This window comes from Amorphotheca resinae, assembly GCF_003019875.1.
Source record: "Amorphotheca resinae ATCC 22711 unplaced genomic scaffold M430scaffold_13, whole genome shotgun sequence".
Lineage (NCBI taxonomy): Eukaryota > Fungi > Ascomycota > Leotiomycetes > Helotiales > Amorphothecaceae > Amorphotheca > Amorphotheca resinae.
In genome coordinates this window covers 84299-111708 of record NW_020194483.1, presented here as the reverse complement: position 1 = coordinate 111708, position 27410 = coordinate 84299, and the positions used below count along the sequence as shown (strand labels likewise).

Sequence of the window (27410 nt, the reverse complement as noted above, 5' to 3'; positions counted from 1 at the left end):
TTCAGCCTCGCATCGAGACTACGATGAAGCGGTACCAGAGGACTATAGGAATGGAAGGAAGAGCGGGATATCGCAAAGGCAGCTTTGCCGGGCATCGTCCCACTTGCTCACCAAGTCGTACGGCACAAGAGAAAGAAGGCCATATGTGCACAGTGTAGTACAGTATCTGCCATTCTCGACAGCAAGAAGTTTCCCGTCATCATATCTTACAGCTTGCCAGCAATCCATAAACCGCAAAACGAGACTTTCCTTTCGACGCCAGCCCCAGAGGATCCTTTCCTATTCCCCCAACCAAGGACTATTCATTACCATAATGTCGAAGTAATAGTCGAATTAATAATACTTAATAGTAGCAATCAAGCCTTCGCTCGCTTTTCGTCGTGTGCGCTTCCCGGGTCTTGCGCCTCCTCCGTTGCCTGTCTCTTGTTCGATTTTGCGGCCCCTCCGCCATCTTTCGGGGGTCTCCCTCTCTTCCTCGGCTCGCCAGTTGTTGGTGGCTTGGGGGGAACCTTGGTGCTTCCACGGGGACGTCCACGTCCACGACCCGGAACAGCTGGCTTTTTGGTCTTCTTCTCGCTGTCTGGTTTAGCAGGTCTACCCCTTGGTCTTCCGCTTGGCTCCTTCTTTGGCTTGGGCTCATCGGCAGGCTCACTCTCCCTAATGAGGACGTATGCGACCTTCTCAATATCGATAGGGGAGACCTGAAGCCTGTTCTTCAGTTCCTTGGCCTTGTTGTAAAGTTCCTCGAACTCTGACGAATTGTACAGGATCTTGGTTTTCTCGCCGCCTTTCACCAACCAGCGGTAGGCTTCGTCGCTGAAGAAGATGACATTCTCCGGGTCATGGATTGACAGAATAAGGGATCCCGCAGCTGGTCCTATTCCCTTCAAGGGCTTAGTAAGCTTGTCGATGGTTTTCGAGATGTCAGACGGGTCGTTGTCGTAGTGAGAGAAAGCATCGGAAGTAGCGTCCCTAACAACATCGTCCGAGTTGGAAGCAACCAACTTGGGGAGTGTAGGGCGAAAAGTTCCATGGCGGCTGGAACGTTGTCAGAATGAAGTCCATGTATGCGCCTCAACTTTGCTAAGATGAGCTGGAGGCGATCACTTTCCGCGGCTCGACGATCTCAAAACACGCGAAAGAGCGCGATGCGCCGAATAGAAAATCCAAGTTGCGCCGCAAGGAAAGAAATCGGGAAAAATGGGATCTTACAGCTTCCAGTCAACCAGCTTCTGGACATCAGCAAGTTCGAGTGTTTTGCCGCCAGCCTTCTTGGAGAAACGCGACGGCGCATCGACGTAGCGAAACTGATCGAGCTCCTCGAGAGTTGCAACACCCGCCTTTGCTTTGCGATTATCAGCCAAACTCGGATCACGTCGAGGAGAGATAGATACCGGGCTTGGTGAGACTGCTAATAAGAGCCGGATACCTGCTCAGCGCATCCCTAAACTCGGGCAGGGTAATCAGGTCCGCGGCAGCCATGTTTGCGATATTCTCAAATTCGGGGGTGGGGTTTGCTGCCGAGGGCACTCTGGTTGAAGCTGGAGATTGGTTGACGCGTTCAGATCACGTTCATAGCGCTTCTAATAGTGATGGGTATCGATGCCGAATTGTTGTCGAATTGATTCGAAGGGTGCAGTTGGGCGGAAGCTGCACGCGTGAGGAAGCGATCGAGGTACATTGGTACATAAGGTACATACAGGTACAAGATAAAGTCTACAAGTCCAGATACGGTTTAGCGGCTAAACGCAGACCGGCACGTTTATGTTAGGCACGGCGATTAGGTATCGGGATGCGCGGGACATTCTAGACCGGGCCAGTTTGAGAGATCGTGTCGCATATTTTCTTATTTTCTTATTTTCTTCTGCCCTTCAAAATCCCGCAGCGAGAGGTTTCTTCCACTCAAAACTCCAAACTCAACTCCCCGGAAATCCCACCTCTCACCTCTACCAAGTGTGCATCGCTCGCCAAGATGGGAAACGTACATACCTTCCTCTTAACTAACGCATTTCGAGAGTACTAACCCAGTGCGCAACAGGGAGCCAAGGCAGCCTCGAAGCGGGAACGCAATGCCAAAGAGACCAAAGTCGCCAAGTCGCAACTGAAAGTCAACGAGCAGGCCAAGGACATCCAATGCAACATCTGCAAATCGACATTCTTGAAGACGACGCGTGCGCCTGCGTATGTTTTATTTTCTCTCTCTCTCTTTCTTTTCGTCTGCTCTGAAAACCCTGGCCGATTATGCTAACCTCCCCCTCCTGTCTTCAGCCTCACCGAACACGCGGCGAACAAGCACAGCAAGACGCTCAAGGAGTGCTTCCCAACCTTTGAGGAGAAGAAATGAGCTTTCCCTCTCATACCGACATGATACCCCGGTGCGTTGCGGAAGATGGGGGGAGTTTTGTAGAAGAGAAGTCAGTGTTTTCTGTTGCGCTTTTGCTAGATGGGTGGAGAAAGTCATGAAGAAATGAGACACGCGGTGGGTGTTTTGAGCGATAGGCGCATTGGGAACCCAGCATGGCGTTAGACAGACATGGCTATGCTATGCATAATGTGCTGCTTACGGTACACTTTCCCCCCATGCCCTGCGCACATGTGTGCGAAGTTATTCAGTGCGCCTCCACAGCCTGCCCCTTTCCTGCCGTCCCATTAACCACTACCTCCTTTTCCTGCGGCGAAGTAGGCGGGGCAGCCTTCCTCCTCCTCTCCGCCTCCTGTTCCTCGCGGATCCCCGCCAGGATATCAGGGTACCACCTCTCCCCCACATCCGGATGGCTCTTCACCCTATTCCTCAACGTCGCCTCGCCCAACGTCCTAGCCACCCCACCCCCATGAAACGTAAACTCGACATCATCCAATCTGCCCCCATTCCTGGCCACCACCTGCCTCCTCATCTCCCGGATATGCTCCGGGACCCTCCCCACTCCCCCGCCATGCTCCAAGTCATTCAGCTCCTCGAATTCCGCGTCCAGGGATACGCCTTGGAAGAACGGCACCGAGAACCTCGCACCGGATCCTGGCGCTGGGGAGAGGACTCGATGCGTCGTGGACATGCATACGCCTTGAGTGAGCGCCTCCATGCCTTGCCCGATAGCCACCACGAGCGTGCCATCAATCGGCGGGCAATCGATCCACTCCCCCTGTAGATTCTGGACTTGTAGCCCCTTATGGTCCGTCATTTGCAGCAGGTAACTGGTCAGCATGCTATCTTTATGCGGCCCCACTCCTTGCCCTTCCACCGGCTCTCCTTCTTTCCACAGCCCCAGCTCTTTGAGGTCCGGGTACTTCACAATCTTCAGTTTGTGTTGCTGGTCCGCATCGAAGTATTTGTTGAATGCGTCGGCCGGGAGACCGATAGCCTCGGCGATGAGGGACGTGAAGAAGATACTTATCTCTCCCATCCGCTTGATATAATCCGAATATACGGGCTTGAAATTTGGCAGTAGAGAGGCCGAGGGCCATTGATTAGGCGCCAAGAGGTTTCGATATCTCGGGTCTGAAGGCGAGGGAAGAGGGTGCTCGGTCGAGAGGTCAATCTGCTCGCGGTGATCGATGGAATGAGCTGTGACCTCGGCATCGAGACATGAATAACCTAGAAAACTGGGTGCATTCTTCATTTGTATCTTCAGCCTTTGACTCCATCAGCAAGGGTCCTCATGTCAGATGCTCAGAGCTGTTACAGCTGCGACGGGAAGAACGAACTTTTCCTCCGTAGGCAAATTGAAAAATTCAATTCCCTCTCTAATGACGCCTTGTGTCAACTCCTTGGGTATTCCTACATTCTTCAGATACAGGAATCCGACTTCGAGGAGGGCATGTCGAAGCTCGTCCAGGAACTGGGCTTTCGTGGAGGGGTCCTTGGCGAGAGAGAGGTCAAGAATGGGGATTGAGGAGAACGACATTCTGAATGCTCATGTTAGGGAATGAGAAAATGAAATAAATAGGAGGACGGAGGGATTCGTGCTGGGCAATCAAGAGAAGAGGAAAGGGTACGATATAACTCCATGGCAATTCTGACCTGCCTTTGACATGATGCGTTGACTGACGATTGCGCCATTCCGGCATTTGCCCCGCTTGCCCCGCTTCCGTGTGTCTCACGTGATCTGCAAAAACCAACCCCCCTTTTCGTTTTGAACCAGTTCTCATGGGATGGGGAAATATGGTGATGATTCAAATGCATGTCTTCCTTGAGGAGACCAATTCGCAACGCAGAGATAATTCACGCTGACAGGAACGGGAGCGGTTTGAACCGAACAAGAGCATGCAACTCCACATTTTGTATTTTATGCCTTGTAGAACTCTACACAACGCTCCTATCACTGAAACGCAAGAAACTCCGCTATGCAAACCTTACACCAGAAACACCATGCGTTAAACACTCTGGGTCAACGGCTGGCTCGAAAATAACCCGGCCACACGGTAGAACATCTCTTCCATAGGCGGCAAAGCAAATGAAGGCCCAACGTTAAATACCTCGGAGAGCTGTTGTTGTGTCACCACGGGTGTCTCATCATCCTCCTCCTCGTCAGGCGTCGTCGCTGTAGGCTGAATTTCATCCACTTCCTCGGCCTCTTCCTCGTCTTCCGGTAAACGTGATAGTTCGGTTGTTGTTTCTTCGGGCGCATCCAGCTGCAGGGCTGACGTTGACTGTGCAAGACTTGTAACTGCCTGAGTGCCTTGCTTAAGTACCGTTCTTATCTCTGCTGCAGAGTCGAGAACTAAGTATCCCTCCGATCCAACAGCGGGTAATAGAGCAGTGATTAAAGTCGAGAAAGTATTCTGAAGCAATGGCTCGCGCTTATCCTGATGGAAGACGGCCAACTCCGAGTACCGGTTCAAGAGGGATTGTTGTTGAGAATCGGAAGTAGATGAAACATCGAAATTGGCAGGTAATGAGACAGCAAATGTGCGACTCTTCCCATCAACGGCTAAGTGCATCATCTCCAATTTCTGGCTGATTGATAGCGAGGTAACCGTAGATCCTAGCTTGATGCTGTATCGCATTGAGTCCAGGACTAGATCGTACACTAGTATTCTGTCGGAAAGGGTGATTAAATCCTGACCTAAGAACTTCATGTTCACGATATGTCCCTCAAACATGCTGTTGAGCGAGCTTCGTATTGTCCCCAACTCTGGATCCAAGAGGTGGAGCAGACCATTTGGTGAAATCCCAGATGCTGCAGCCAAGATCGATCCGTCTTCCGAAAACGCAACGCAAGCATTCGATGGAGTCTGTGGGGCATCGTCCCTCTCGTCCAACAGCTCGGATTTGCCAATTGAAATAGCGTGTTGGCAAGTCCAGTTCCTTAAAATCTTTCCATCTTTCCCTCGAGCGGGCACACCATCCCGTTTTCTGGTCTTCGTAGACCAGGTCCGAACTATACCATCCTCCCCAATGGTAGAGAAGCGTAACGAGCTTGGGTCTGAAGCAAGATCCAGAATTCTCCCAGCGCCAACCCCATCAGTCGATGCGTGAGGAGTATCGATCCGTGATACAAGTTCCCAGTCCTCGTTTTCTTTATTCCATTGCCAAAACTTGAGAAAAACTTCCAGCCTTTGCTGACGTTCAAATTCGAGATCCTTTCCTTCCGGTCCAATGAAGTCCAAGTCTCGCTTTGGAGGTATCCATTCATCGACTGTAACGAGCCAGTTCCCATCGAACGATATTTGCATATGGGTGACTCTTGGTTCAGAGATTCGATGAGCATTAGGTGCCATGTTGATGTTTGTAATATTTGTTCGAGTCAGAGCTTGACGAGACACGTTATGACCGGCTCCAAGGTCAAACGTCTGCAGGAATGGAACACTCGTGACGAGAGGTTTCCTATAACTGACAGCTTGCGTTTGCCCTACTCCAAGCAGTAGTCGAGAGGGGTCGGCTGGGTTGATTACCGCAGGAGTGTGCTGGAAAAGAGGCTGCTCGTAGGCATCTTCTCCAACCCTCCGTACACTCGAATCTATGGGCTCCTCATAGTTCAAGACGCATGCTTGGATTCCCGCAATGTTAGCCGTGGGCGTCAATTCCGCGACTGATAAAACCATTGTTGAGTTATCCGCGAGCTGGACCCCGTACGAGGAGCCGGAAGGAGAAACAACAACATTCTGAATTGTTGCAGACATATGGGGAAGGAACTGTTGCTTTCCAGTATCCAGCTGCCAAAGTACAAGGACTGTCTCAGTACCACCAGATATTATATAATTGCCTATATTCATTAGCTCAGAGCTGATCATCCCAGGAGATGTACATACCATCTAAAGACCATTTCACAGTATGAACAGCTTGCCGATGCCAATGAAGTCTGCGAGGGATTAAGGAGATTCCAGAGTCCTCGGCTACCTTCCGCTGTGACCGGGCGAGGTTCTGCAAGAGATCATTGTGTATAAAGATGGCACCCTTTACATCTCCAATTACAACATCCACAATGGGATATCGTTTCTTATCCATTTGACCTGCAACTTTTGGTCTTTCGGTAACCTTGATGTCCAGAGAAGAGATAACATCGGTGGATTCAAACACTCGAAATTCGTATTTGATCTTATCGATGGTACCATACTCCGTTGATCGAAGACTTCCCAGTAGGACCCGATTCTCAGAAGCTGCCACAATAGTAGAACCCTCAAGTCCAGTCTTCAGGAAATTGACTCGCTGATTCGAAGTATATATCGTTCTCGCAACCGTCTCGATTGGGCCCTTGGGTGGTGCTAATTCATTTGCCGTGATCCGCCATCCACCATCTTTCTTGGGCTCAGTTGTAAAGACAACGTCCCGTCTTCGCCCGGCAGATTCCATAGATGCCACAGTCATATGAATACATCCCGTAGAGGATATTCCCCAATACTGGTCGGAGCCCGCTCCAGACGTCCAGTCTATGCTGTATATTGCCCCGTCAGAGCATGCTACCCACACGATGTTCGAATTGGTCGGTGACAGGCAGTACGTGATAATTCGTGCATTGGGTCGCGTTGAAGGGTCGATTTTGAGCTTTATTGTCCGAGTCAAGAGAGAGTTTGAGGTTGAATACACCTGGATAGCTGCGCGATTGGCAAGAATAAGAAATCTGGATTTGTTAGCAACATTCCTGTGACAAGAAGTAGGCAGCGTACTTTTCATCCTCCGTGAAAACCGGGTCAACATCGAGTATTCGCCCCCCTATCGACTCGGATAACTTCCAGACGTAAGAAGGTCCCTTCCAGGCATGAGAAGAGTTGCTACCCTTCGAATGCCGCTCTTTCTTTCTTCTGGACTCTTCTTCTCTTTGCGTTTTCTGTTCATCAACAAATCCTTCGAATTCAACAGCTTCTGCATGGTTTGAATTCTTCTGCAAGTTTATGCCGTCTCCGTTAGTCCCATTCGTTCGCACCAATTCTTTCGTCTTTGTCGGTGGGTTGAGGCTGGCCTCCCAGCTGACTTCATGCAAAAGTTCGGACTTCTGGAGGAAATCTTGGGAGTCTTTGATAGATTTTGTTCTTTTTGGAGTATCCAATACCTCCACTGGACCTCTTTTGCGCTTCAATGCGGAAGCCATGGCTTTGTCAGAGGTCTTGTGACGTTTCGGTGTAGTTGGTGAACTTTTTTCTACCAACGATCTCGCGAAAAGTCAAAAATAATTTTAGCGCCTTTTCTATCCGCGATTTTCTCAAAGCTTCAAGCAACATTTTCTGACAACACGCGACGATCTTGCGCATCATACCTACGACCCCGCGCAGCCTCATCGATCCGCACCTTATTCAAGATACAACAAGATGATTATTCCAGTCCGCTGCTTTTCCTGCGGGAAGGTACTGTCTACTTCACCCTGCCGCCGGACTCCTATTGATGAAAGTACAGGTTATCGGGGATCTATGGGAGCGCTACTTGAAACTCATTGATGAGGGCACGACGGATGGGTTAGTTGGACTTTTCGGCTCCCCCATATTTCAGTAGCAGAAGCTGATTATTTCAAAAGGGATGCGATGGATCAACTGGGGTGTAAACGATACTGTTGTCGCCGCATGATTATGACACATGTCGACCTGATCGAAAAACTTCTCAAGTACGCCCAACTATCCCACAGCCTCATCGCGGATGCTCCAGGTTGCTCCACAGACGATACAGTTGCTAACATTGAAAATAGGTACAACCCCGCAGAACGAGACACGAAGAAGGCCGCTATGGGTTAGATATATTATTGTTATACAGGGCAGGCGTTTAGGAGGGAAAATAACAAGTCATTCCATAACTGGCGCTCGGATCAAGGAGTTGGATGCTTGCCATCAAGACAGATTTTGGGCTTGGGCGTCAAATTGTTGCCAAACAGAAGATCAGCTTGCTAATAGTATGCGAATTCTCTCACCAAGATTCCAACAAGACACGTCAATTTACCGCGAAGCGCCGGGCAAACGGAGTATCGAAGCGCGGTCCCTTACCTGCTAGAACATGGAGAAAGTTGGACCTGGCAACTTTTAGGTGGCATCTTATCGTTGGACTTTTGAGACGTGTGCGGCGTGCCACAGCCAACATGTGGGGCTTGGTGCCAGCAACTGGCTTCGTTTTCTTCATTATTGGAGGATTTGTCCGCTTGTTTTGTCTGCTTATTGTCTCGACCCAGAAGATAGGATTCCACCAGATGTTGGTTGTACCTTAAATCTTAGAGAACCAACATTTACGGAGTACTGCACATGGTCCCCGGCAGCGCTATGGCAAACTAGTTTGTGATAGGATAACGCTTGGTCCAGGACGAAGTACGCCAGCGCCTATGCAACTTACAAGGGACAAGACAGCCATTAAGGCTGCGAGGCGTGAGACCACGGTATTTTGCAAAGAAAAGGCTCATCTTCCCAGGGTATTTTTTTGCAGAGCCTCTGAGCTTATTCGGAATGGTTAGGAAATAGAGGGATTTCGCAACTCATGGGTTAGAGGTGGTCGTAGCGTTCAAATTCTTCCGATGCTTGGTAATGGAATATACAGAATTCTTCCCGACTGATAACACCTGGTCACTGAGCTCAATCCAGTAAGCAGAATAGCCATGGCAATCTCGCAAACAATCTCACGTTACAGGCACTGGTCTTATCATGAGCCAACTGTATAGAGCGTTGTGATCACAATTGAGGCGGCCCGATCAACCACTAACCCATGGGCCGAACAGTGGCTTTCGGGTCGGCTGGATTTACCGTGTACTTCTTGGACGAAGCTTGGTGCGGCCTTTGACTCTTTCTGATAGCAGTGTGCACCCTCCAGCAGGTCAAATGGTGTACCGCCGACGGCCCATCCCGTCTTATGGTACCTTCGAGGACAAGGCTCCGCCCTTGTCGGCTACTATCAATTGGCTCCTGTGGTTGAGCAGTACTCGATAAGAAGTAGCCGTCAGACGAACCGGGGTGAGGAGAGCCGATAGCCCAAAGCAAAGCGGAGGACCAGCACAGACGTGGGGTATTATCGCCGAGTCGTATCGTGAAGGGCGGAGAGGTTGGAGATGGTGCTCGCCACTCACTACATGAGCCATGCATGATCCATGGGCTCTTGGACTCTTGGCTTCTTACTGTCGTCTCTCGAGTCTTTCAAGTCTCTTCCTGTACCCCTCTGCACACAGCGTAGAGTCGGACTCCTGCAGTCATGGTATAGTCAGTAACAGTGCGGTATTGTAGTCCCGAGTAAGCATAGAGGGCATTCCTAAGCGCCGGCAGGGCTTCATGCAGCCCTTTCGAGCAAGAGACGCGCATCGCCGCCCTTGATTCGCCGCCGTCTGCCACACCGACAGCCCTGGTGTGCATTGCAGCAGATTCTTCAGCTCTGCGGCCTACCAGATCACAGTCGTCCCCTTCATCCACCATCGCGATATCAAGGGCGGTTGCGCAAGGATTATCCCAGCCGAGCGAACGTTGATTCCTCTGAGTCCTGAGTGTCCTGCGCCGAAGCGATCGAGCCAACGGCACAGCTTCACCCACGGCGGAGACTGTGGAGTACGGGGCATATCTTGACACTCCTCAGGAGCCATTGCTGTCGACTACTGTTTGTACAGCGAAGACAGTACGTAGTGCACGAAAGTACCGTGCAGTACTTCAAAGCTGCCTGACCACCACCAGATCGTGCCCGCCCCGACGGTTCGTCCTGTGCCCTCGCACCCATTGGCAGAGGAGAGGAGGGATAGCATCTCCGTCCTGTTCCTTTGCAGTACCTCCAACCCGCTCGCCAGCAGCAGTCGTGCCAACTGGTTGCCAGCTACGAAGCTCGCATCTGCTGATTCTCGAAAGCTCCGTCCAGCCTTGATTGCTGGCCCACCTCCAACATCTTTCTGTGAAGGCTCCCCGCCGTCGACCAAGGCACTGCAAGGCTTTGCGACACTCTTATTACAACAGCCCCCCGTCATCCCTCGAAGACCACTTGAGGATTTGGCATTCACGCATGTGAGCCTCCAACAATGGCGTTGGAGAACCCTCTGGTGTCCTCACCTGGAGCTATGATGCCGGCCATCTCTCCATACACCGAGTTCTCTCTGTCTCCTAATTCTCCAGCTCAAGGCTCCCAAGGCTCTCAAGGTTCACGGTTCCAGTCAACGTCAGCAATCTCCCGCCTTGATTGAAAGAACGCTACTGATTTTGTGTGATAGACCAGCGCGTAATTCCGGGGAATCATCACTCCATCCAAACTCAATGGAAGGCGTTTCCCCAGCCGGATCGAATGTGCTCAGTCCAAGCGAGATGGTGGGGCCATCGCCGGTGACATCGAACGGGACGGATACAACTGAAATTGAGGATGAGATTACGGAGGATGTCTTGGAAGGCGATCTGTCACCTGTGACCCACGCCGAATCTACTGATTCACGGTCTACAGTATGCTCAATTAGCTCCAACGCAAACGGCAAGATGCCTCGCTAATTGAGGCAGTTGAAGAGAATCAGTACAGCCCTCCCGGAACAGCTACGAGCCTCGATCGACGATGAATCTATATCGGTTATACATGCGCCAGAAGGATACAAGGGATTTGTGAGTTGTGATGTGTAATCTGGCATTCATATCCACTGATCTGTCTGTTTAGGACAGCTTCCCAGCGCAAACACCCTCGCGGCAGCTAGGCAAATCTCCACCAATCCGCTCTCAAAAGTCCCCACCCCTCCCAGATAGATCTACTCCCACCCCGTATCAGGAGCGTGACATTGCTGGGCATGCTATCAAGACAATTTTGGAAGTTCCGAAAGATGAAGTAGGATATCCCATTTGAGCCTACCTGCTGATGCTAACTGCTAGCAGAGCGGCCAACCCATCTCCCCCCCTCCGATTTCTACAGATGTGCCCCCAAGCAAATACAGCATTGAGGACGCAACACCCCGCGCACAGACCCGGCAAGAAGTGGAAGCTCTAGGTATAGAGAGATCCCTCTCCCGGGCGTCAACCAGCTTACACAGTCTTGAAGGTAGGTCCCAAGATCTCAGGGATTATCGCCATTACTCATGGTTTCCAGGGATCCCAGAAGAGGATCAACATGAGGAAGATGAGTTTGAGTCTCACACCGTGCACAATCCCGAGCAGGAGATCAATGCGCTCAAGACGGCGCTCAATGAATGTTGGACTCTGTGTAATACTCTAGCAAGTCTAAGCTCGATTCACCGCGAAAGAATATTCAGCTACTCTGGAACCGGTGATACCCATGAGCAGGCATGGAAGTGCTGCTGGAAGTTATGCCAGAAGCTTTATTACAGCCGGGATCAAGATCATGATTCTTACGTCAGACCGACGCTTGATATGTGTCGAGACTTTTGCCAGGCATTATTTGAGGTACGCCAACGGAAGGATGAGACCGCTGATTCCGTATTAAGAGTCAGCTTTGAACTGAACAACCACCTTTACAATACTCACGACAGAAGCCTTCCAGAGGCGTTTCGAGAGAGGACTCTGGATTTCTATATCACTCTTTGCCACCGACTCATGAAACAACGGAATGAGCTAGCTGAAGAGACAGACGCTCTTCTTCGAGCATGTTGGTCGTTGGCCGAGATGCTCTTCAGTCTTCGTCAAAACAAGAAAGACGGAAAATCCGCAGATGAAGAGCTTCTTGGATCGGCCGTTCAAGCTTGCTGGGAACTATGCGACCTCTTTAGAGAAGGCTGGACCCAGGTTCGACCCGAGCGTGGAACGCCACGGGCCTCTCAGACTACATTTTCGCAAGTAGGCGACCAAATGAGCCGCGCCAGAGACCCGTCCGCTCATCCTTCCACCCACTCCCACAGCAAGTCTAGCAGCCTTACGAGCTTACCTGAAAACCCTGAGCATCCACCACATGCTCGCAACCACTTCAGGGACAATCCCCTACCTGGCTGGAATCCCGAAACGCCCACTACAGAATTTGAAGATACCCCTATCTCACCCGAAGTCTCCCCCAACATCCCCAACATCCTCGTTCTCGGCACGGAAAACAACCGTGCGGCAAATGTCCGTTGGTCCAGCGCCTCTTCTTCCCTCTCCGGCTTTTCTCAAGGCAGTAGCCAGTCAGGGCATTCCTCAAGCACCGTAACATCTACGGCTAACCCGGAAGATGTAAACCTGACCCGTCTCAAAATCCTCATCCTGAAAGCAGCGATGAACGTTGGCTTCTCCCGCACCGCACCGACCTCTACTACATCTAACAAGTCCGACCCGCCCGCTCTGCAGAATTTCGTCAAGGCCCTCCCGACCGGCTCTTTTGGCTCTCTGCCCGCACACGCTACGTTGCTGACTTCATATCGCAATCTGGTGTTGAGTGACCCGACTTTTAGGAGTGCACATGCGTTGCCGAGCGTTGGCAAGAAGGCGTCAGCCGTAGATGTTGCAAAGAGCGTCGGGTGGATGATGAGAAGCGGACAGTATACTTTCTTAAGAGATTTGTTCAAGTTAGTATTTGGGTTCCACATGGATGAGGCTGAGAAGAGGAAGAACGTCAGCATTACCGTTTAAAAAGGCAATCTGTATCAGCGAGACAGCGAATCAGTGAAGCTGCTCTGTAGCAGCTCAAGCTGACACACTGGGTCCGCTGAAGAACGTCCAGCATTGCGCGCGGCGGACTTGGAGGAGACAATATGCGCAACCGGCCGGATGGAGAGAGGGGAGGAAAGCATACACGGCGTCCCGCGTTCCATCTCGCCTTGGTGTATATCAGAGCATGCTCCCCTACATTCATTTTCAGAGCTCAGTTTACGTTGGTGCGGAATTTTGCGCGATACCCTTGGGAGGCCAGGCACATCGGGCGTTCAAGTGGCGCATAAAGTCTAGGATATCACTATCACTTCTGCTATATGATTTTAATATATTCATTTCTACAGTGTCTGTTTCGATTGAACTTGATTATGAAAAACATGAAAACTTGACTCCCTCACACGTCAAGGAGCAAGCGCAGCAACTCCCGGACTCCCGCCCGCCTTGCACAGCACCTCACATACCTCAACTAAAATAAATAAGCGCGTAAGACGCATATGTACGTCGCGCCTGCAGTGCACATCGCACGCGCCCTTAGAAGGTCGCAGTCTCCAATCGTGATAGTGATAGGAGTTGAGCGCAGGGCGGATGGTGGCCAATCAGATCAATGCATGCGGGATTGCGGGAGAGGGGCGGCGCTTAAGGGATAGCGACGATCGACTTCCCTTTCTCTAACCCTATTATTAGCTGTATTAAAAGAGTGGCATAGAGGGCACTGTGGATTAACTGATTGATTGATTGATTTATAAACCGTTATAGGTCGTAGGTAGCTGACCAAGTAAGGTTCTCACCCTACTTACCACCTAGGTGTCTATGTCTATCTATAGGTATTTAACAATTACAGGGTACTATCTACCCTAGGTAAATAGGCTACCTCTTTTTCTATTAGCGTTTTGGCTTGATGGAACTTATAGTATTGTAGTATAGATTTCTAATGGACCCTTTTTAGCCTACGAGGTGGATGTCCTTTTTGCCAGCATATAAGGGACAACTACCTTAGGTAAGGCAGATGATAGGGGAGGTACAGAAAAGAGAAGAGCGCACCTATGAGCATGAAAAGTGCATGTACAGATAGTCAGGGACAACAGAAAAAGCACCCATTTAGACCTAGATGCTAATATCAGAGCGTCTTCTTTTATTAAGCTGATTATTTCCTGTTATTCAAGGTCTAGAGTTAGTATTAAGAATGGACAGCCTTTTGATGGGTACGTTCAGCAGCAACAAGCATCTGAATTACTACTTGACGAATGATGAGCTGTTAAGTGTAGCTCTCTGCTTCTGATTATAATGACTATAGATCATCTGTTCCTCCCTTAGTTTATTTAGGTGTTGGTTTTGGCCTTCTATAATAGAACGTGGACCGAAGTCGTCTCCTACACCCTCACAGACTCACAGTATTAACTTCCTAAACCCATGCTTAAGGAACTATCTCTACGCTCTTAATTTAAAGCAGTTATGATAGCTTGTTTGATTTAATAACTACAGTCTACCTATAGAGTGGTCATCTATCAGCTTATCTATACCAAAAAAGACCTTCGTATCCTTTCTAAAGCTCATTATTTCCTTATATTTACGTTAGTTATGTAGGGGTTGAAAAACGCTTTTGATAGTGGTTCTAAAAAAAACTGAACTGTTATTACACTACTATGTAAGAAAGTTCAGAGCCATTTATGAGATTATTCTTAACCTCCTTATTATTATAGTAACAGTGTACCCTCAAGTACCTCTAGAGAAGCCTGCTAAGGAGGCATTATGTAACATGATATTCTAGTAAGTGCTTGTAATGTACTGTCTTCCTAGCTTCAGAGATCAAGAGCCTTTAAGCCAAGAATTAAGGACCCAATCCACGGGGACCCCTAGATTACATAAACAAGTTTACGATTCCACCCCTGATCTCCTTCTGAAGATTTGGAGGGCCGTCTTTCCAGCATTGTGAGCAGGAGACGGATTGATCTTTTCGTCTAGAAGCTTCCTCAGATGTTCTCTGCGTCGTCTTTCTTGTTGAAGAGGCCTTGGTGGGTGAGAGCCTGAGAGGTTCCCTGGTTGCTTGCTCAGCCGAATTGTGAATATGCAGATGCGTGTAGGTAGTCCTGGCAAGATGCGATGAGCTCTTGTGAGTTGTATGGCGATGACAAATATCTCATCTCTGACACAGTAAGATGAGTTGTGTGACGATGACAAACTTCTCTCTCTGATACAGTAAGACGATACCTTCGTGATGATGTTGGTCATCCGTTCGGTCGAGTTCGGACCAATTCGCACGAATTCGCACGAATTGGAGGAAGACCACCACCCCAACTGGAATCCCGATATCTATAAAACTACCGCCCATCAGCCATCAGCCATGAACTAGCAACCGCCAACTACTATCTTGTGAGCACCAACTCGAACCTCTCCCGACCACATCACTACCAACATCCATTGCTGGATCATTTCATCTATTCAAACATGAGTCTCGCGGATCAACTCTCCACCTTCTACAACGACTTTCAGCAGAAAGCGCCTGCAAGCATCACAAAGCCAATCAAAACCGCCAATGCAGATTTTGCGGCCTCGTACCAACCGGCCTCCGCCATCCAAGTTGGTGACACTATTCCCGAGTTCGCCCTGAGCGATGCAGTGGGCAACGAGGTGACCAGCGCCAGCCTCCTTGCTAAGGGGCCGTTGCTTATAACCTTCTATCGTGGCGAGTGGTGTCCGTTCTGCAACCTTGCACTGGTAGCCATGCAGAAGCATCTCGACGAGTTCAAAGCCAAAGGTGTAACGCTGGTGGCCATCTCACCCGAGCTTCCAAACCAGTCTCTGTCAACGACCGAGAAACACGCCCTCAAATTCCCCGTCCTCTCTGATGTGGGTAACAAACTCGCAAAACAATTAGGGATTCTCTTCGCCCAGCCTGACATCTTGCGCCCTGTTTTCGAAAATCTTGGAAACAATTTGAAGGAGCGGAATGGAGATGATTCGTTTGAGCTTCCCGTACCTGCTACTTTATTGGTGGATGAGAAAGGAGTCGTCCGAAATACCTTCATTGATCCCGATTATACGAAGAGACTTGAACCGTCGACGGCGTTGGAATGGATCGATCAATTGCGGGGATAGAGACTCTTTCAACGGACGTCCAAAATAGGCAGATAAGTGATATGTGAAGCAGCTGCATCATTTCTAGCTCACTTCTTGAAGTGATCGACCCAGTATTGATCATGCATTGAATTTCAACTTTCGAAACCTATTTGAAGTGAAGAAGAAATGTGTAACGATACATCGCTCCGAATTTGTAAAGGTCTAGGAATTTGTCAATTAGTGCTTTTCTCCCTCTTCTGATCACTCAACTAGATTCTCATTGATATTCCAGACCTAGTGGATCATATATTGCCATGAGACATGTCGTGCCAAAACTGACGGAATCCTCTAAAGGAGCATCTATAGACACGGAACAGCTCGAAACAGACGAGGTGGAGAGTATCTCCACAAGGGGCCTTATCGGGGGAAGACTACTTGCTCCCACACTCACAGGCGCTGAAAGGCACCTGAACCACACAATATTTCATGCCTTTGCCCCTTGTCATGATGTCGTGACTCGTGGCCACTGAGACTGCCACTATAACGCAATCTTCCCTATCTCTCTAAACCCCTCTATAACCTACGCGACAATAGAAAAACAAGTAGGATCCTACTAATGATAGAGTATGTAATTCGCACGGGCTCGGAATAGGAACGAAGGGCACACCCATAATGCGGGACTTTGGAGAACAAAGATGGGGCGTGAATGAAGGCTACCTTACGCTGATGGACAGAGAGACGACAATAGAGGGGGCTAAGGAACGGGTGGCCCAGCACCGAAACATGTTAAGAGGCAGAGTTTCCATTATTTCATCGGGCATAATGGTCAGTAGGTTAGTACCTCACTTAGTCAGCTACCGCAGGCCTGGAACGGCTTATGAATAATCAATCAATTGTATTTTTCCAGATAATAATAGTGCTTCATGTTACCCCATTCGTAAGTTAGAATTATTTGTTAGTAAATACAATCGACTGTTGAGTATTTGAGTTGCAGTTGGCTAAATTTTGATCGCCGGCCGCGAATGCTCCGCCTGCGCAACATCACCTCAGTACTCAGTGCGTCCTTCAACTTCAACAGCATCAATGTCGCAAGTACCGCCCAACGAGTTTTCATCTGGGCCTCCTAGACGCATGCGACTTGGCACGCGGAGCTGTGCTGAATGCCGGCGGCGCAAAGTTCGCTGTGTTTACCCTCCAAACAACCCAACGTGTGAAGAATGTGCTTTGCACGATGTTCGGTGTACCCCCCAGCGGCCGGGCACCCAGAGAACTACTCGGACGGGCAGAGCGCACGGCCTGGTAGATTTGCAACGAAGGCTGGAAGATCTGGAAGGCACTGTACGCCGTGTCTGCAATGCCATTGATCCGAGCCTGGGATCTCTGAGCTTGGCTGAGCTTGAGACGAACGTTACGGAAGCTCTCGCACGGCTTCGGCCAGTACCTCTTCCGGAAACAATAGGAGAAGACGCCTCTATGAACAGGACGAACACTGTAAACTTTAGTGGTTCGGAATCTGAAAGTCTCAGTACGCCTTCCAATCAGATAGATCATTTCGAACAAGATGCACCCTTGATTAGTTTGTTCAAACAAGCGATGCGGATTCAATGGAATGGTGGACATGGCATCAAAAATCGACAGACGTTCTCTGCAAACCAGCGTGTCAACAGTTGCATTACAGATCTGAACAGGCTAATACCGAGGCTCGATAGCCTGACATTAATCCTCGAGTTGACTGAGAAGTACTGGCCTCTCTGGCCAGCAATTCCCGAAAGACCAGTGACTAGCTCCGATCAACTTGAACCCGGGAGCGTAGCATCAGCTAGGGATTTCATTCTTGATTCATTAGGATCAGGGACTCCAGCTGCCGTCGCTAAGTCCGTGCTCTGGCTCGCTCTTTGCATCCAGCAGCTTCCAAGAGATTTCGGGAATCGATGCTCAAACTTACCTGCTTCGCCAAACGATCTCATCAATTCTTACCTGAGCGGTGCAGAGACTCTTCTTCTTGTTGATGAAGACACAGGTGGAACGCGTGAGGGTCTGGAAGCTTTGGCGCTGCAATCAAAACTGTACATCGACATGGGCAGACCACGGAAAGCTTGGCTCACTATCCGCCGCGGTCTGAATCTGGCTATACTACTAGGACTTCATCATCCAGACGAGAGCACCAGTATACGTCAGAAAGCTCTATGGTCGTACTTCTGGCAATTTGATAGACAATTATCGTTGATCCTTGGATTTCCCTACGCAATAGTAGATTCGCACCCCGGCATTTCAGAGGTGCATATCGAAGACTCCATTGAAGCACGAGCAATGCACAGGCTTAGTATCATTGCTGGTCACATAATTGAGCGGAATCAAAACCATCGGCATGTAGGCTATGCTGCTACCGTGCGGATCAACCAAGAATTGGAGCAGTTCAGGGATGAAATACCTCAGCATTGGTGGGATGCTATTCCTAGCTCCACCATGTCTCTCGAAGCCCTCCATGATCAGCAAGCTGTCAAGCTGATCTACTACCAGCTTCAAAAATTTCTTCACCTTCCTTACATGCTCAAGTCGCCCGTCGATAAGAGGTTTGAGAATAGCAGGGTCTTGGCCCTCGAAGCTTCAAGGAAAATGATCGGATGCTATCAGACATTACGAAACGGCAGTGGTCAATCTATCATTATATGTGACTTGATGGATTTCCAAGTATTCACCGCCGCAGTTACCATTGTCATCAACCTTCTTTCACAATCCTCTGAATGTAGTGTTCATCAACAAGACGAGGACTGGGAGCTTGTGCAGTGTACAGCTAGAAGCCTCAAAGATGTCTCCATCAAATTGGAATGCGCAGTAGCAGGCCAAGCAGCTCAATTGCTTGAATATCTTCTGGAGGTCCACCACGGCTTGTACACCGGTCCTGAAAGTTACCAAGCCGTTATTCCATATTTCGGGAAGGTCAAAATTAGTCAACCCAAAAGCGCTGCATCGCAGACTGGCTTAACCCCGCGGATTGATCATCAAAGCCCCACGTCCTGTCCATTCCCACAAGTGGTAGAGTTCAGTGCAAACTCTTTCGTGCCGTTCAGTCAGAATTATGTGGCGGATTATCTTGCTGAGACAGAATTGGGCGTTGATTGGACAGCCGTGTTTGACGAGAATATGGACTATGAGTATAGCCAACTGTTCCCATAGCTGTGTCCACATAGCCACTAGAATAAGGACAAGCATGGCGCGTGTCAGGAATCTGGATCAAACTATGATTCTGGAACTATGCGCCACACCAGAGACTTTTCGCAATCACGAACCTTGCTCCTCCCCTCGGCTGATCTTTGGTTGTTGCGTCTCAACCTGTTCAGTCTTGGCCAGAAATCACTTTCAGTGGACCGCGGCAAATGAAGAAGAAAGTGAGTTGTCCTGCTCGTATAGAATATTTCTTTGGAGATGTTTTGCCATTATTGGATATAATGCTAAGAAAGGGCACGAAGTAGATCAGAAGTCATTGATACTCGAACCTGTGGCAGCAATTAAAGATGCTTACCAGGCTACCAGCGGATTGGCATTTCAAAAAAAGTCGGTCTGCATGTCTAAGGGGGGATTTTTCTGCTTGGCCAATCTAAGATCATAGTGAGATGAAAGGTTGGAAACCTTTCTTTCTCGGTGATGAGTGCTGGTGCAGTAATTGTTTGGACTTAGGAGCTAGTAGGCTCCCCTATGTGACTGTAGTGTCCCCTACGCCGGGAACGCAACTATGTCATGGAGTAGCACAGGTAAATTGAGCGTTTACTCCACGCAAGACACACTACCACAGGCGGCTATACCTTCTATCGTTCAGGTAGTAGGGAACTATAACTATACCGGCTGCTGTATGGAAGGAACAGGTGTACGAGCGCTAGCACCGGCGAACACAAGTGATGGGTCGAACTTAAGTGTCCAGGTTTATGCATCGTTCTGCTCTGGGTATAAGATGTTTAGTGTAGAGAATGCGTCTAAAAGTAATTGTAGTGATAGTCTTAGGGCGGGGAGCACATTGATTAAGGATTCAGACTGTAGTATAGTGTGCTTATGGCTGAGTTCTCTAGAGCGGACAATAGGCTTTAATGTCTATACTGCTAGTCCCCTAAGGAGTTGCCATTAGATGAAGCCCGCACCCTTCACGATCATATATTTTGTTACCTTAGTCTTATTTCACTATCGCCGTAACACACTTAGTTGGATGAGATAGCCATATGTTCTTCCAATTTGATCTTTAGTCTTCCCCCTCAATAAAAGTCAAAACTGCCTAGGGACTGGCCAATGCCGCACAAAATCTTGTCGTATCTTTCTGATGCGGTCTAAAACATCTCGGACTCCTCAACCGTTACCCTCCGATTCACTTCTCTGGATCTTCTTTTCTAGGCTATCCTCCTTCATAAGTGACGTGCTGGAACATTTTTGATTAAAATCTTAATCAGTCAACTCTTTCTAACAGCTCCTGTAGCAGGGCAATCGACCCTCTCGTTATACTTGTCTCTTGACTATATAGCCAAGGTAGAGAAGGATATCACGAATGCCAAGCTGGTATGAGTGGTTATTATCTTGCATTCCAAATAGGACGTTCACCTCTGGTCGATCCTCTTCCGCAAATTCGCAATATCACTCGCTATCGACTTACAGCAGCCGCCAACGAATATCGACTTCCAAGACCCACGCTCCTGTGCTTGTGAGACAATCCTAAATAACGTCTCATCCCATGGCGCCTAGCGCAACGTTAGTATAACTGTATAACTATCAAAACACAAAATACCACGTAAACCAGCACTTACCGAGCTCGTCCCATCCGCCTCAGCTTTCTCCCACTTGTGCGTCGTAGTATTATATACCTGCCCATTCGTCTTATCCGGATACACCACCAGACTCGGCCACTCTTTCACTTCTCCACTCTCTACTATCTCCTTTACTGCACTCTCAAACTCCTCAATCAGCCACTCTATCTTCCCTATCTTCGTACAATTAATCCCTATGCCCATCGGCCTCCTAGCATTTTGCCTCTCCCCAAGCATAGCACCTACAACAGCCCTCACATCACTACCGTCCGGCAGCTGATTCCCCTCCCCCGGAAACACGCAACTAATCCAAAAGTCCTTCTCCTTCCCTCGACCTTCCTCCCTCTCCTTAGAAGCAATAAACATCGTCTCTCTCACCGCCAAAATTTCCACCGCCAAAGGAATCGTCTCGAACGCCACAAAATCAACATCCTCCCAACACCTCCTCGCATCATCCCAATCCACCTCCCTATCCGGACCACAAAACATCCCGATCCGTCTCACATGCCACTCCCTCAGCTGACTCACCGTTCTGTGATAAGCATCGTACTTCCCCCCATACTCCTGAGGCGGCAACATCGTCGCCCCATACGGCCCCAAACTCAACGCCACCTTCCCTTCCCGTCCCTCAAAAGCCCTCTTGGCCATCTTGACCGCGCCCCGCGCTACCTGCCGAGCATCTTCCTCCGTGACTCCGCTTTTTGAGAAGCCTTCGTAGGACACCTGGTACGTGGCTGTGAGGATCACGTCCGCGCCTGCTTTGGCGAATCCGGTGTGCGCTTCGAGCAATAAGCCGGGCTGGGTCACGAGGAGTTGGCCGGACCATAGGGGAGTGCCGTCGTTGAACTCATAGTGATACTCATCTTCAAGAGTAGAGCCTAGCCCGCCGTCTAGGAGGAGAATTGGTGTTCTGGACTCGCTGCTCATTTTGAAGTGTTACTGGGGTTGTGATGAATAGGTAGAGCGGGAACGATGCTTTAGCTTTCGGTAGGGGGCTATTAGCTCGCACATGGCGGATAAACTATGTTCCCGACGCTTTTATCGCTGGATTGTCCTTACGGAGTATGACGTCCTCGCGTCTATTCTTCCAAGGGTTCCACTAAATCAAACTTAACTATTAGATACCTTATCTCAGGTAAACCACCTTTTTGGGAGTACCCCTATTAGCCCTCGCTTAGTGTTTCAGGACAAATACTTAAGGTATAAGTTATTGTCCTGTAGGAAATGTAGGAATTGGTGAAGAGCTATCTTTGAGTTCTTATCAAATACTAGAAATTAGGTAATGATCGGGCTAGATGAAGGAGGCTTTAAGCGTCTTAATGGAGGACAAAAGAGGAAGACTAGATGTTTTATTCTGAATCAGAAATAAGGATATGGTAAATACAGAATAGAAATACTATTTTCACACAAGAGATATAACCCCGAACAACCATCAAATTCCAGATACCGAAATCGATTTACTCTCACGACAACGCAACGACTTGGAAGTTGTAGTTGCATATGTCTGAGGTATCGACAACAGGGAGCGGTCCTGTGCCAGTGACAACCTCGGAATTCGTCGACGTGTCAGTGACGGTTACGACGACAGTTCCCGTGGTCAAGCCCGCGACTGAATACTGGTTATATCCAGGTACGAGCTTCGAGGAGCCCAGTGTGTTGCCGCCGGATGTGATGCTAACGTTGTATGTCGTGATGCCGCTCGCTACGAGAACGACGACCTAATGCTGTTAGATTTATATCAAAGGGAGGAGATGGAGAGAAACTTACAGTGACTTTATCTTCGACGGTATCAACACCTTGCGGCTCCCCTATCGAGTCGGAACTGCAGTCCCCATTCGCAAGCAAGGTATGATGCCAGAAAACACCCTGGGCATTCTTCCCATTCGTTGGGTACATGGTATCTGTGGTCATGGCTCCCGATTTGTAAGCTTTGACAAAAGCCGGCAAGATCTCTTTGTAGGCGGTATGAGAATAGTTGGCTGTGTATGAGGCGATATTGGTCCCTTCGATTGGCTCCGGCCAGCTGTTCCCCATGTAGTGACTTTCACCCGCGTCGTTCCACGTTTGCAGTTCGACCATGTCAGGCTGAAGTTTCAGGACTTGTCCAAATCGATATTCGAGGTTCTGTTCGCCGCGTCGATACCAGTTTCCGTAGCTCGGATCATGCTTGAACTGCAGAGGGGAGACGCCCATTATGAAGCTCTTGTTAGAGGCATGTGCGCCATCCAGATAGGTAACGTCGTCAGTGGTAGGGACTATAATATCACCCTCAGTATTCTGAGGCCAAGAGTTCCAGTTCATGGCGCCATCCAAGGTTGGGAATTCGGTAGTGAAAAAATCTGGGGAAGCAGAAACGTCTTGGAATGCGGGTGCAAAGTACACAGGATGGCCCGCGTTCGCCATGACTTCTTGGAATTCTACTTTCCATCCATCGTTCACGCTGTCTTGACCAAACGTGTAAGATGACGCGCCACCCTGTAACTTGCTTAGCGGGGTTGCACGTCACGCAATAGCTCAGGGGCTTAACGTTGACGAGAAACTCACGTTGAATGTAGATACCAGTGGTAGGTCTAGACACCTTAATCAGTCACAGAATCAAAACCCGAGTAGATAACATTACTATTATACGTGAAGTATGCTTCATTAGTGACATAGGATTGCAGGAAGGTAATAAATTGATCAGGGTTATTGAAGCCCGACATATCGAAAGAGAAACTAGGTGTATCAGTAATTTCGCTTTCACGAAGAAGATGTTTACTTACAAGAGCTTGAAGCCGTGCACTCCAGCCCATTTGAACAGCTGGGAAGAGGTGGTGGCCGCGTAACCATCCACAGTGGCTATTCTTGCGTTAACTGACTTTCAGATGCAGACTTAAAGAAAAGAGCATACGAAGATTGAGGGCAAATGCATCTACACCCATAGCTTGGGCATCAAGGATGTCTTGTTCACAGTGCGCATCGGTGATCGTTCCAACCTATGGCTTGTTAGGAGAAGTAACAGAAGAAGGGTCGAATATAGTACCATGTAGTGGAAAAAGCTGGCACGTGTTAGTGATTGTAGACAGGAACACATTCTTCGTTATGGATATAAGTTAAGGACTTACACTGGCTTTCCTGTAGTTCCAGGAGCCGCCGCGCTCGTGGATGTTGTTGTGGGTGATGAAGAGCCTTTAGTATGTTAGTTGGATCCAACGTGTCAAAAAGAGAAAATTGCGTATTTAAAAACTTACTTGAAATTGTAGTAGTAGGAGCTGAGGGGGCAGATGTTGTTGTTATTGTAGTAGTAGGTGCTGCAGGAGTCGACGTTATTGTTGACGTAGGACTTGCAGACGTGCTACCACCCACGCCTGTGGATATCTAAATATGTCCGTCAGGCATTGAAGTAGAGAGTAGGCAAAGCAAGTGCCACCAAAAGAGGGAAAGAGAAACTGATAATACAAATCTTACCAATTGTGCTGTAGATGAAGTTCCAACATCCGCTGATGAGACGCAACTGCCAGCAACCGAATCTTGGTAATTAACGATGCCGACCATTCCTACCAGGCAACAGAAGTCATTCCCATTGACTCCCCGCCACAGTGACCAATTTGAGTCTGCACATGCCCCGCCACTCTCTACAGAGCCGCGACAATTGGATGCTGGTATAGTCTGTAAGTAACTCAGCCGGCTGTATAATCTTGAGAACACCTACAAGTTGGACAGCAGGTGGCGACTTCATCATTAGCAGCGGGGTTACAATGCAGGCCTGAAGGACAACATGCTCCGCCGCCGCATGAGATACTATCGACTGGACATGTCGTAGATTGGAGAGACCAGCCTTGCTGTACGGAACGTTCGGTAATAGAACGAGGATGAAAATGTAACGTTTCGCGCTTCGAAATCAGACCAGCAGAGGCTAAAGACGTAGCTGAGAGAAGGAAGAACCACTGAACAATAACGAAACGCATGATTCCAAGCTGTGAATCTTATTGTTAAGGGGAAAGAGGAAATGAGGAGAGCTAAGCTGAAGGGAAAGAAAGAGAGCAGGTTAGAGAAAGAAGGCGCATTACGAGGCCAGAGAAGCCGCAGGCCTCCAGAACGAAGCCTTCTACTCACTTGATATATGCCGAATACAATGCTGTCTTGTTTCCAAGGTCTAGATCTCACGAATCATGCCTCACACGGGCATGTCGGAGAAGTCTAAATAGGACCGATTTTACGAAACGGCGAGTATGGCACCCCCGTATTCGCCATAGTACCAAAGCCTCAGGGCTTTAATGATAGGTTGAAACAAAGCCAAGACGATCTTTAAACAGAAGACCAGCCGAACGGATAAAATGCAACTCCCCTTGAAGCCCGAAGGTCCGATAGTATTTTAATGAACCACTCGATCTCGATTGGTCAATTAGGCCCTTTTTCTCGCTGACCCGGGCCGCACCCCTGCGTAGATGTTTCGGACGGACAAAAATGATTGTACGTACATTCCTTGACTATCGGAAGTGCCTATATTTGATATTTAGAAGTATTTTTATCGTATTATTTTGTCCTTTTCTGGTTGAGTTTGGATTAAGGGGGGTAGCGTTAAAAAGAACTCTCAGTACCTAGGTGATGTACTAGTGAGAGGGTTTACGACAACAGAACGAACTCCTACAGTCGTATTCTTTGTGCCAGCAGAAGAGTTGGCGTGGTCAACATTGGATATGGCAAAGCATCAAAGTTCAGCATCATGTCTCGCAATCAAATCCAAAATCCACCGTCACAAAAGGTAGGCTCTCCACATGTGTGTTAAAAGTGGCCTGGCTCAATTATGCAAATTGGAAACGCTGGTCAACTTCTCAATGTTCTCGTCTTGAAGTCGTGAAGGACTTCCTCCTCGCGGAAAGTCATCACGCGTCGCCATCGATGTTCATGTGGCCTGTCCAAAGCCAAGTTTGTAGACACACCTAAACCTATCTGAGTTGCATATTTCCGGTACTACTTTTTGTTCTTTCCTGCCACAAACGGATTTGACCGGAAGCCGAAATAGATTTTGCACTCTAGCCAGAACGACAAATGACCACAAATGAAGGTAGGTTCTTGAAAGCGGACGTCTAGAGTTAGAACTATCTCTCCTCTCTACTGATCTTCCCTAAGATGATCAGAACCTGAGCCACTTAGCTTAGAAAAGAAGGTATCTTTAGCGTGCTTAGATCCCGCTGCTTTTTTGCGGTGTTTCTTAATCCGTAACTCTCTATTCAGTGTAGCGTGTTATCGACTAGTAGTAGGCGTAGAGCTACTGCTATAAGTAGAAAGACTATCGTGATTCGTTCTGTCCGGCTCAGTCTTTATCTGTCTTGATATGTCATCAACAGTAGGCTGTTTGAATCGCAATCGAAATGTTGTTGCAAAGAACGATGACAGAGCTGGGGATGTCAAACTACTCAACAATAGACTCACGAGCATACGTTGGGGACTCCAGATGCTGTTAGAGAGCCTGCTGACTGCCAAAACCCCTATCACACTCGGTGTATTCGAAGATGTATGCTGGGGAGTCTAGATGCTGCTGTAATGAGCCTCGATCTATGAAATAGCGGTCGCAAGGAACACAGTAGTGTGCTATCTTCAGCGAATGATACTGGATGAGCTAAAAGCAAGAATAGCACATGGTGTTCAATGAGGACGTGGAAAACGATGAGAAGTTGAGAACAGAGCTGAATGCTAACCAAGATATTCGGAAGCAGTTTTCTCACATAGATTATGGACGTCTGTGAGCAGTGGAGCAACAGAAACGACGATCAACACTCATCAGGAGTCTTGGAAGCGGCGAACGTGGTAGATCTCGTGTGGTAAATTCCAAAACTCGCCATCGACAAGTGAATACTTCTCGAGGTCTATGATGATGTAGAAGGAGGACTGCTGTAGTTCAGGAGCCTAGAAAGGTTCGATGTGGAAGTAACGTCTCTGTACTTCGTCTTCATTTGCTGGTCGTCCTGCAAGTAAAAGGTATGCTTTGATTGCGTCGTCATATTCAGAAGAGCTGCGGCGTTCAAGCTCACTTACTTTGAGTCTCAAGACTACTCTTTTCGGGCTGCGATCGGGAAATATAGCTGCATCTTTAGAGGCCATGACTCTGGCTTCGAGTCTTTGACCGTGTACTATACGGGCGCGAGATTCGGGGTGAGATATTGGTGCCACGCTGCTTGACGCTTATTAACATTGAAGCTTGGGATAAGTGGAACCTAGGTTTTCTTCTGCATTTACAGTTTTCCTAGGGACTAGTTATGAGTAGGTAAAAGCTCCGCATGGCTATAGGCCAGGAATGGTGTAAGTGTCAATAAGAATAATGAAGACTGAGGCTTCTAATATGAGGCTTTATCAAGATTACCCCAGTGTCCTTACCTTAAGTAAGCAAGACACTAGTACTAGTTGGTGCCTGAGAAAAAGGGGAAGGGGAAAATTTTGGAAAGAGCATAACCTTACTCCGTACGATTGTCTATGGTAGCCGTGCCTGTCACCAGCTCCTGAGGTCCATGGTATCGCTGAGTTTCGGATACCTCTGACCAGCAAGAGTAGTCTCTCTCAAGCTTGGAGCGTCTTTCAGCCATTCGTTTAGCCAATCACATGACCTCTAGGTAGCCAACGTCGTTCCTGCTTCTGCACATTGAGTTTACCTTACTACCT

At 48.8% G+C, this 27410-nt stretch overlaps 12 protein-coding genes across 12 annotated transcripts; 6 read left to right on the top strand and 6 right to left on the bottom strand.

Moving 5' to 3' along the window:
- Positions 1–146: 146 nt before the first annotated feature.
- M430DRAFT_37353 (hypothetical protein) lies at positions 147–1625 on the bottom strand. Its single transcript, XM_024867108.1, has 3 exons — positions 1395–1625; positions 1213–1345; positions 147–1038 (listed from the first exon to the last, which is right to left on the bottom strand). The coding sequence occupies exons 1-3, from the start codon at positions 1480–1482 to the stop codon at positions 357–359; spliced, it is 903 nt and encodes a 300-aa protein (XP_024716898.1). The 5' UTR covers positions 1483–1625; the 3' UTR covers positions 147–356.
- A 186-nt stretch (positions 1626–1811) lies between these two features.
- M430DRAFT_147217 (hypothetical protein) lies at positions 1812–2344 on the top strand (the record flags this gene model as incomplete). Its single annotated transcript, XM_024863052.1, has 3 exons — positions 1812–1981; positions 2039–2181; positions 2269–2344. Exons 1-3 carry the CDS (start codon positions 1973–1975, stop codon positions 2342–2344), a joined length of 228 nt encoding a protein of 75 aa, XP_024716897.1. The 5' UTR covers positions 1812–1972.
- A 349-nt stretch (positions 2345–2693) lies between these two features.
- Positions 2694–3902, bottom strand: M430DRAFT_76522 (hypothetical protein; the record flags this gene model as incomplete). Its single annotated transcript, XM_024869561.1, has 2 exons — positions 2694–3630; positions 3703–3902. Coding segments are annotated over 2 exons (1137 nt in total), but the record flags the coding sequence as incomplete, so codon positions are not given.
- A 400-nt stretch (positions 3903–4302) lies between these two features.
- Positions 4303–7526, bottom strand: M430DRAFT_128520 (hypothetical protein; the record flags this gene model as incomplete). The annotated part of the gene is made up of 3 exons (XM_024862067.1): positions 4303–6203; positions 6250–7058; positions 7105–7526. 3 exons carry the CDS (start codon positions 7524–7526, stop codon positions 4372–4374), a joined length of 3063 nt encoding a protein of 1020 aa, XP_024716895.1. The 3' UTR covers positions 4303–4371.
- Positions 7527–7743: 217 nt separating this feature from the next.
- Positions 7744–8160, top strand: M430DRAFT_53892 (hypothetical protein; the record flags this gene model as incomplete). Its single annotated transcript, XM_024868427.1, has 4 exons — positions 7744–7779; positions 7829–7887; positions 7947–8033; positions 8115–8160. The coding sequence occupies 4 exons, from the start codon at positions 7744–7746 to the stop codon at positions 8158–8160; spliced, it is 228 nt and encodes a 75-aa protein (XP_024716894.1).
- Positions 8161–10397: 2237 nt separating this feature from the next.
- Positions 10398–12906, top strand: M430DRAFT_22733 (hypothetical protein; the record flags this gene model as incomplete). Its single annotated transcript, XM_024864757.1, has 6 exons — positions 10398–10534; positions 10587–10809; positions 10864–10962; positions 11015–11179; positions 11227–11389; positions 11438–12906. 6 exons carry the CDS (start codon positions 10398–10400, stop codon positions 12904–12906), a joined length of 2256 nt encoding a protein of 751 aa, XP_024716893.1.
- Positions 12907–15288: 2382 nt separating this feature from the next.
- M430DRAFT_37348 (hypothetical protein) lies at positions 15289–16126 on the top strand. The gene has a single exon (XM_024867107.1). It carries the CDS (start codon positions 15373–15375, stop codon positions 16021–16023), a length of 651 nt encoding a protein of 216 aa, XP_024716892.1. The 5' UTR covers positions 15289–15372; the 3' UTR covers positions 16024–16126.
- Positions 16127–17115: 989 nt separating this feature from the next.
- On the top strand, positions 17116–19161 carry M430DRAFT_109925 (hypothetical protein; the record flags this gene model as incomplete). Its single annotated transcript, XM_024861319.1, has 2 exons — positions 17116–17509; positions 17663–19161. The coding sequence occupies 2 exons, from the start codon at positions 17116–17118 to the stop codon at positions 19159–19161; spliced, it is 1893 nt and encodes a 630-aa protein (XP_024716891.1).
- A 283-nt stretch (positions 19162–19444) lies between these two features.
- Positions 19445–20135, top strand: M430DRAFT_185985 (hypothetical protein). The gene has a single exon (XM_024863908.1). It carries the CDS (start codon positions 19718–19720, stop codon positions 20102–20104), a length of 387 nt encoding a protein of 128 aa, XP_024716890.1. The 5' UTR covers positions 19445–19717; the 3' UTR covers positions 20105–20135.
- A 429-nt stretch (positions 20136–20564) lies between these two features.
- On the bottom strand, positions 20565–21698 carry M430DRAFT_22730 (hypothetical protein; the record flags this gene model as incomplete). The annotated part of the gene is made up of 2 exons (XM_024864756.1): positions 20565–20705; positions 20772–21698. The coding sequence occupies 2 exons, from the start codon at positions 21696–21698 to the stop codon at positions 20565–20567; spliced, it is 1068 nt and encodes a 355-aa protein (XP_024716889.1).
- Positions 21699–22092: 394 nt separating this feature from the next.
- Positions 22093–24828, bottom strand: M430DRAFT_61684 (glycoside hydrolase family 71 protein). The gene is made up of 11 exons (XM_024868941.1): positions 24463–24828; positions 24219–24409; positions 24002–24128; positions 23876–23939; positions 23794–23809; positions 23662–23746; positions 23534–23609; positions 23392–23486; positions 23316–23341; positions 22539–23246; positions 22093–22489 (listed from the first exon to the last, which is right to left on the bottom strand). Exons 1-11 carry the CDS (start codon positions 24716–24718, stop codon positions 22235–22237), a joined length of 1899 nt encoding a protein of 632 aa, XP_024716888.1. The 5' UTR covers positions 24719–24828; the 3' UTR covers positions 22093–22234.
- Positions 24829–26534: 1706 nt separating this feature from the next.
- Positions 26535–26855, bottom strand: M430DRAFT_22727 (hypothetical protein; the record flags this gene model as incomplete). The annotated part of the gene is made up of 2 exons (XM_024864755.1): positions 26535–26642; positions 26697–26855. The coding sequence occupies 2 exons, from the start codon at positions 26853–26855 to the stop codon at positions 26535–26537; spliced, it is 267 nt and encodes an 88-aa protein (XP_024716887.1).
- Positions 26856–27410: the final 555 nt, after the last annotated feature.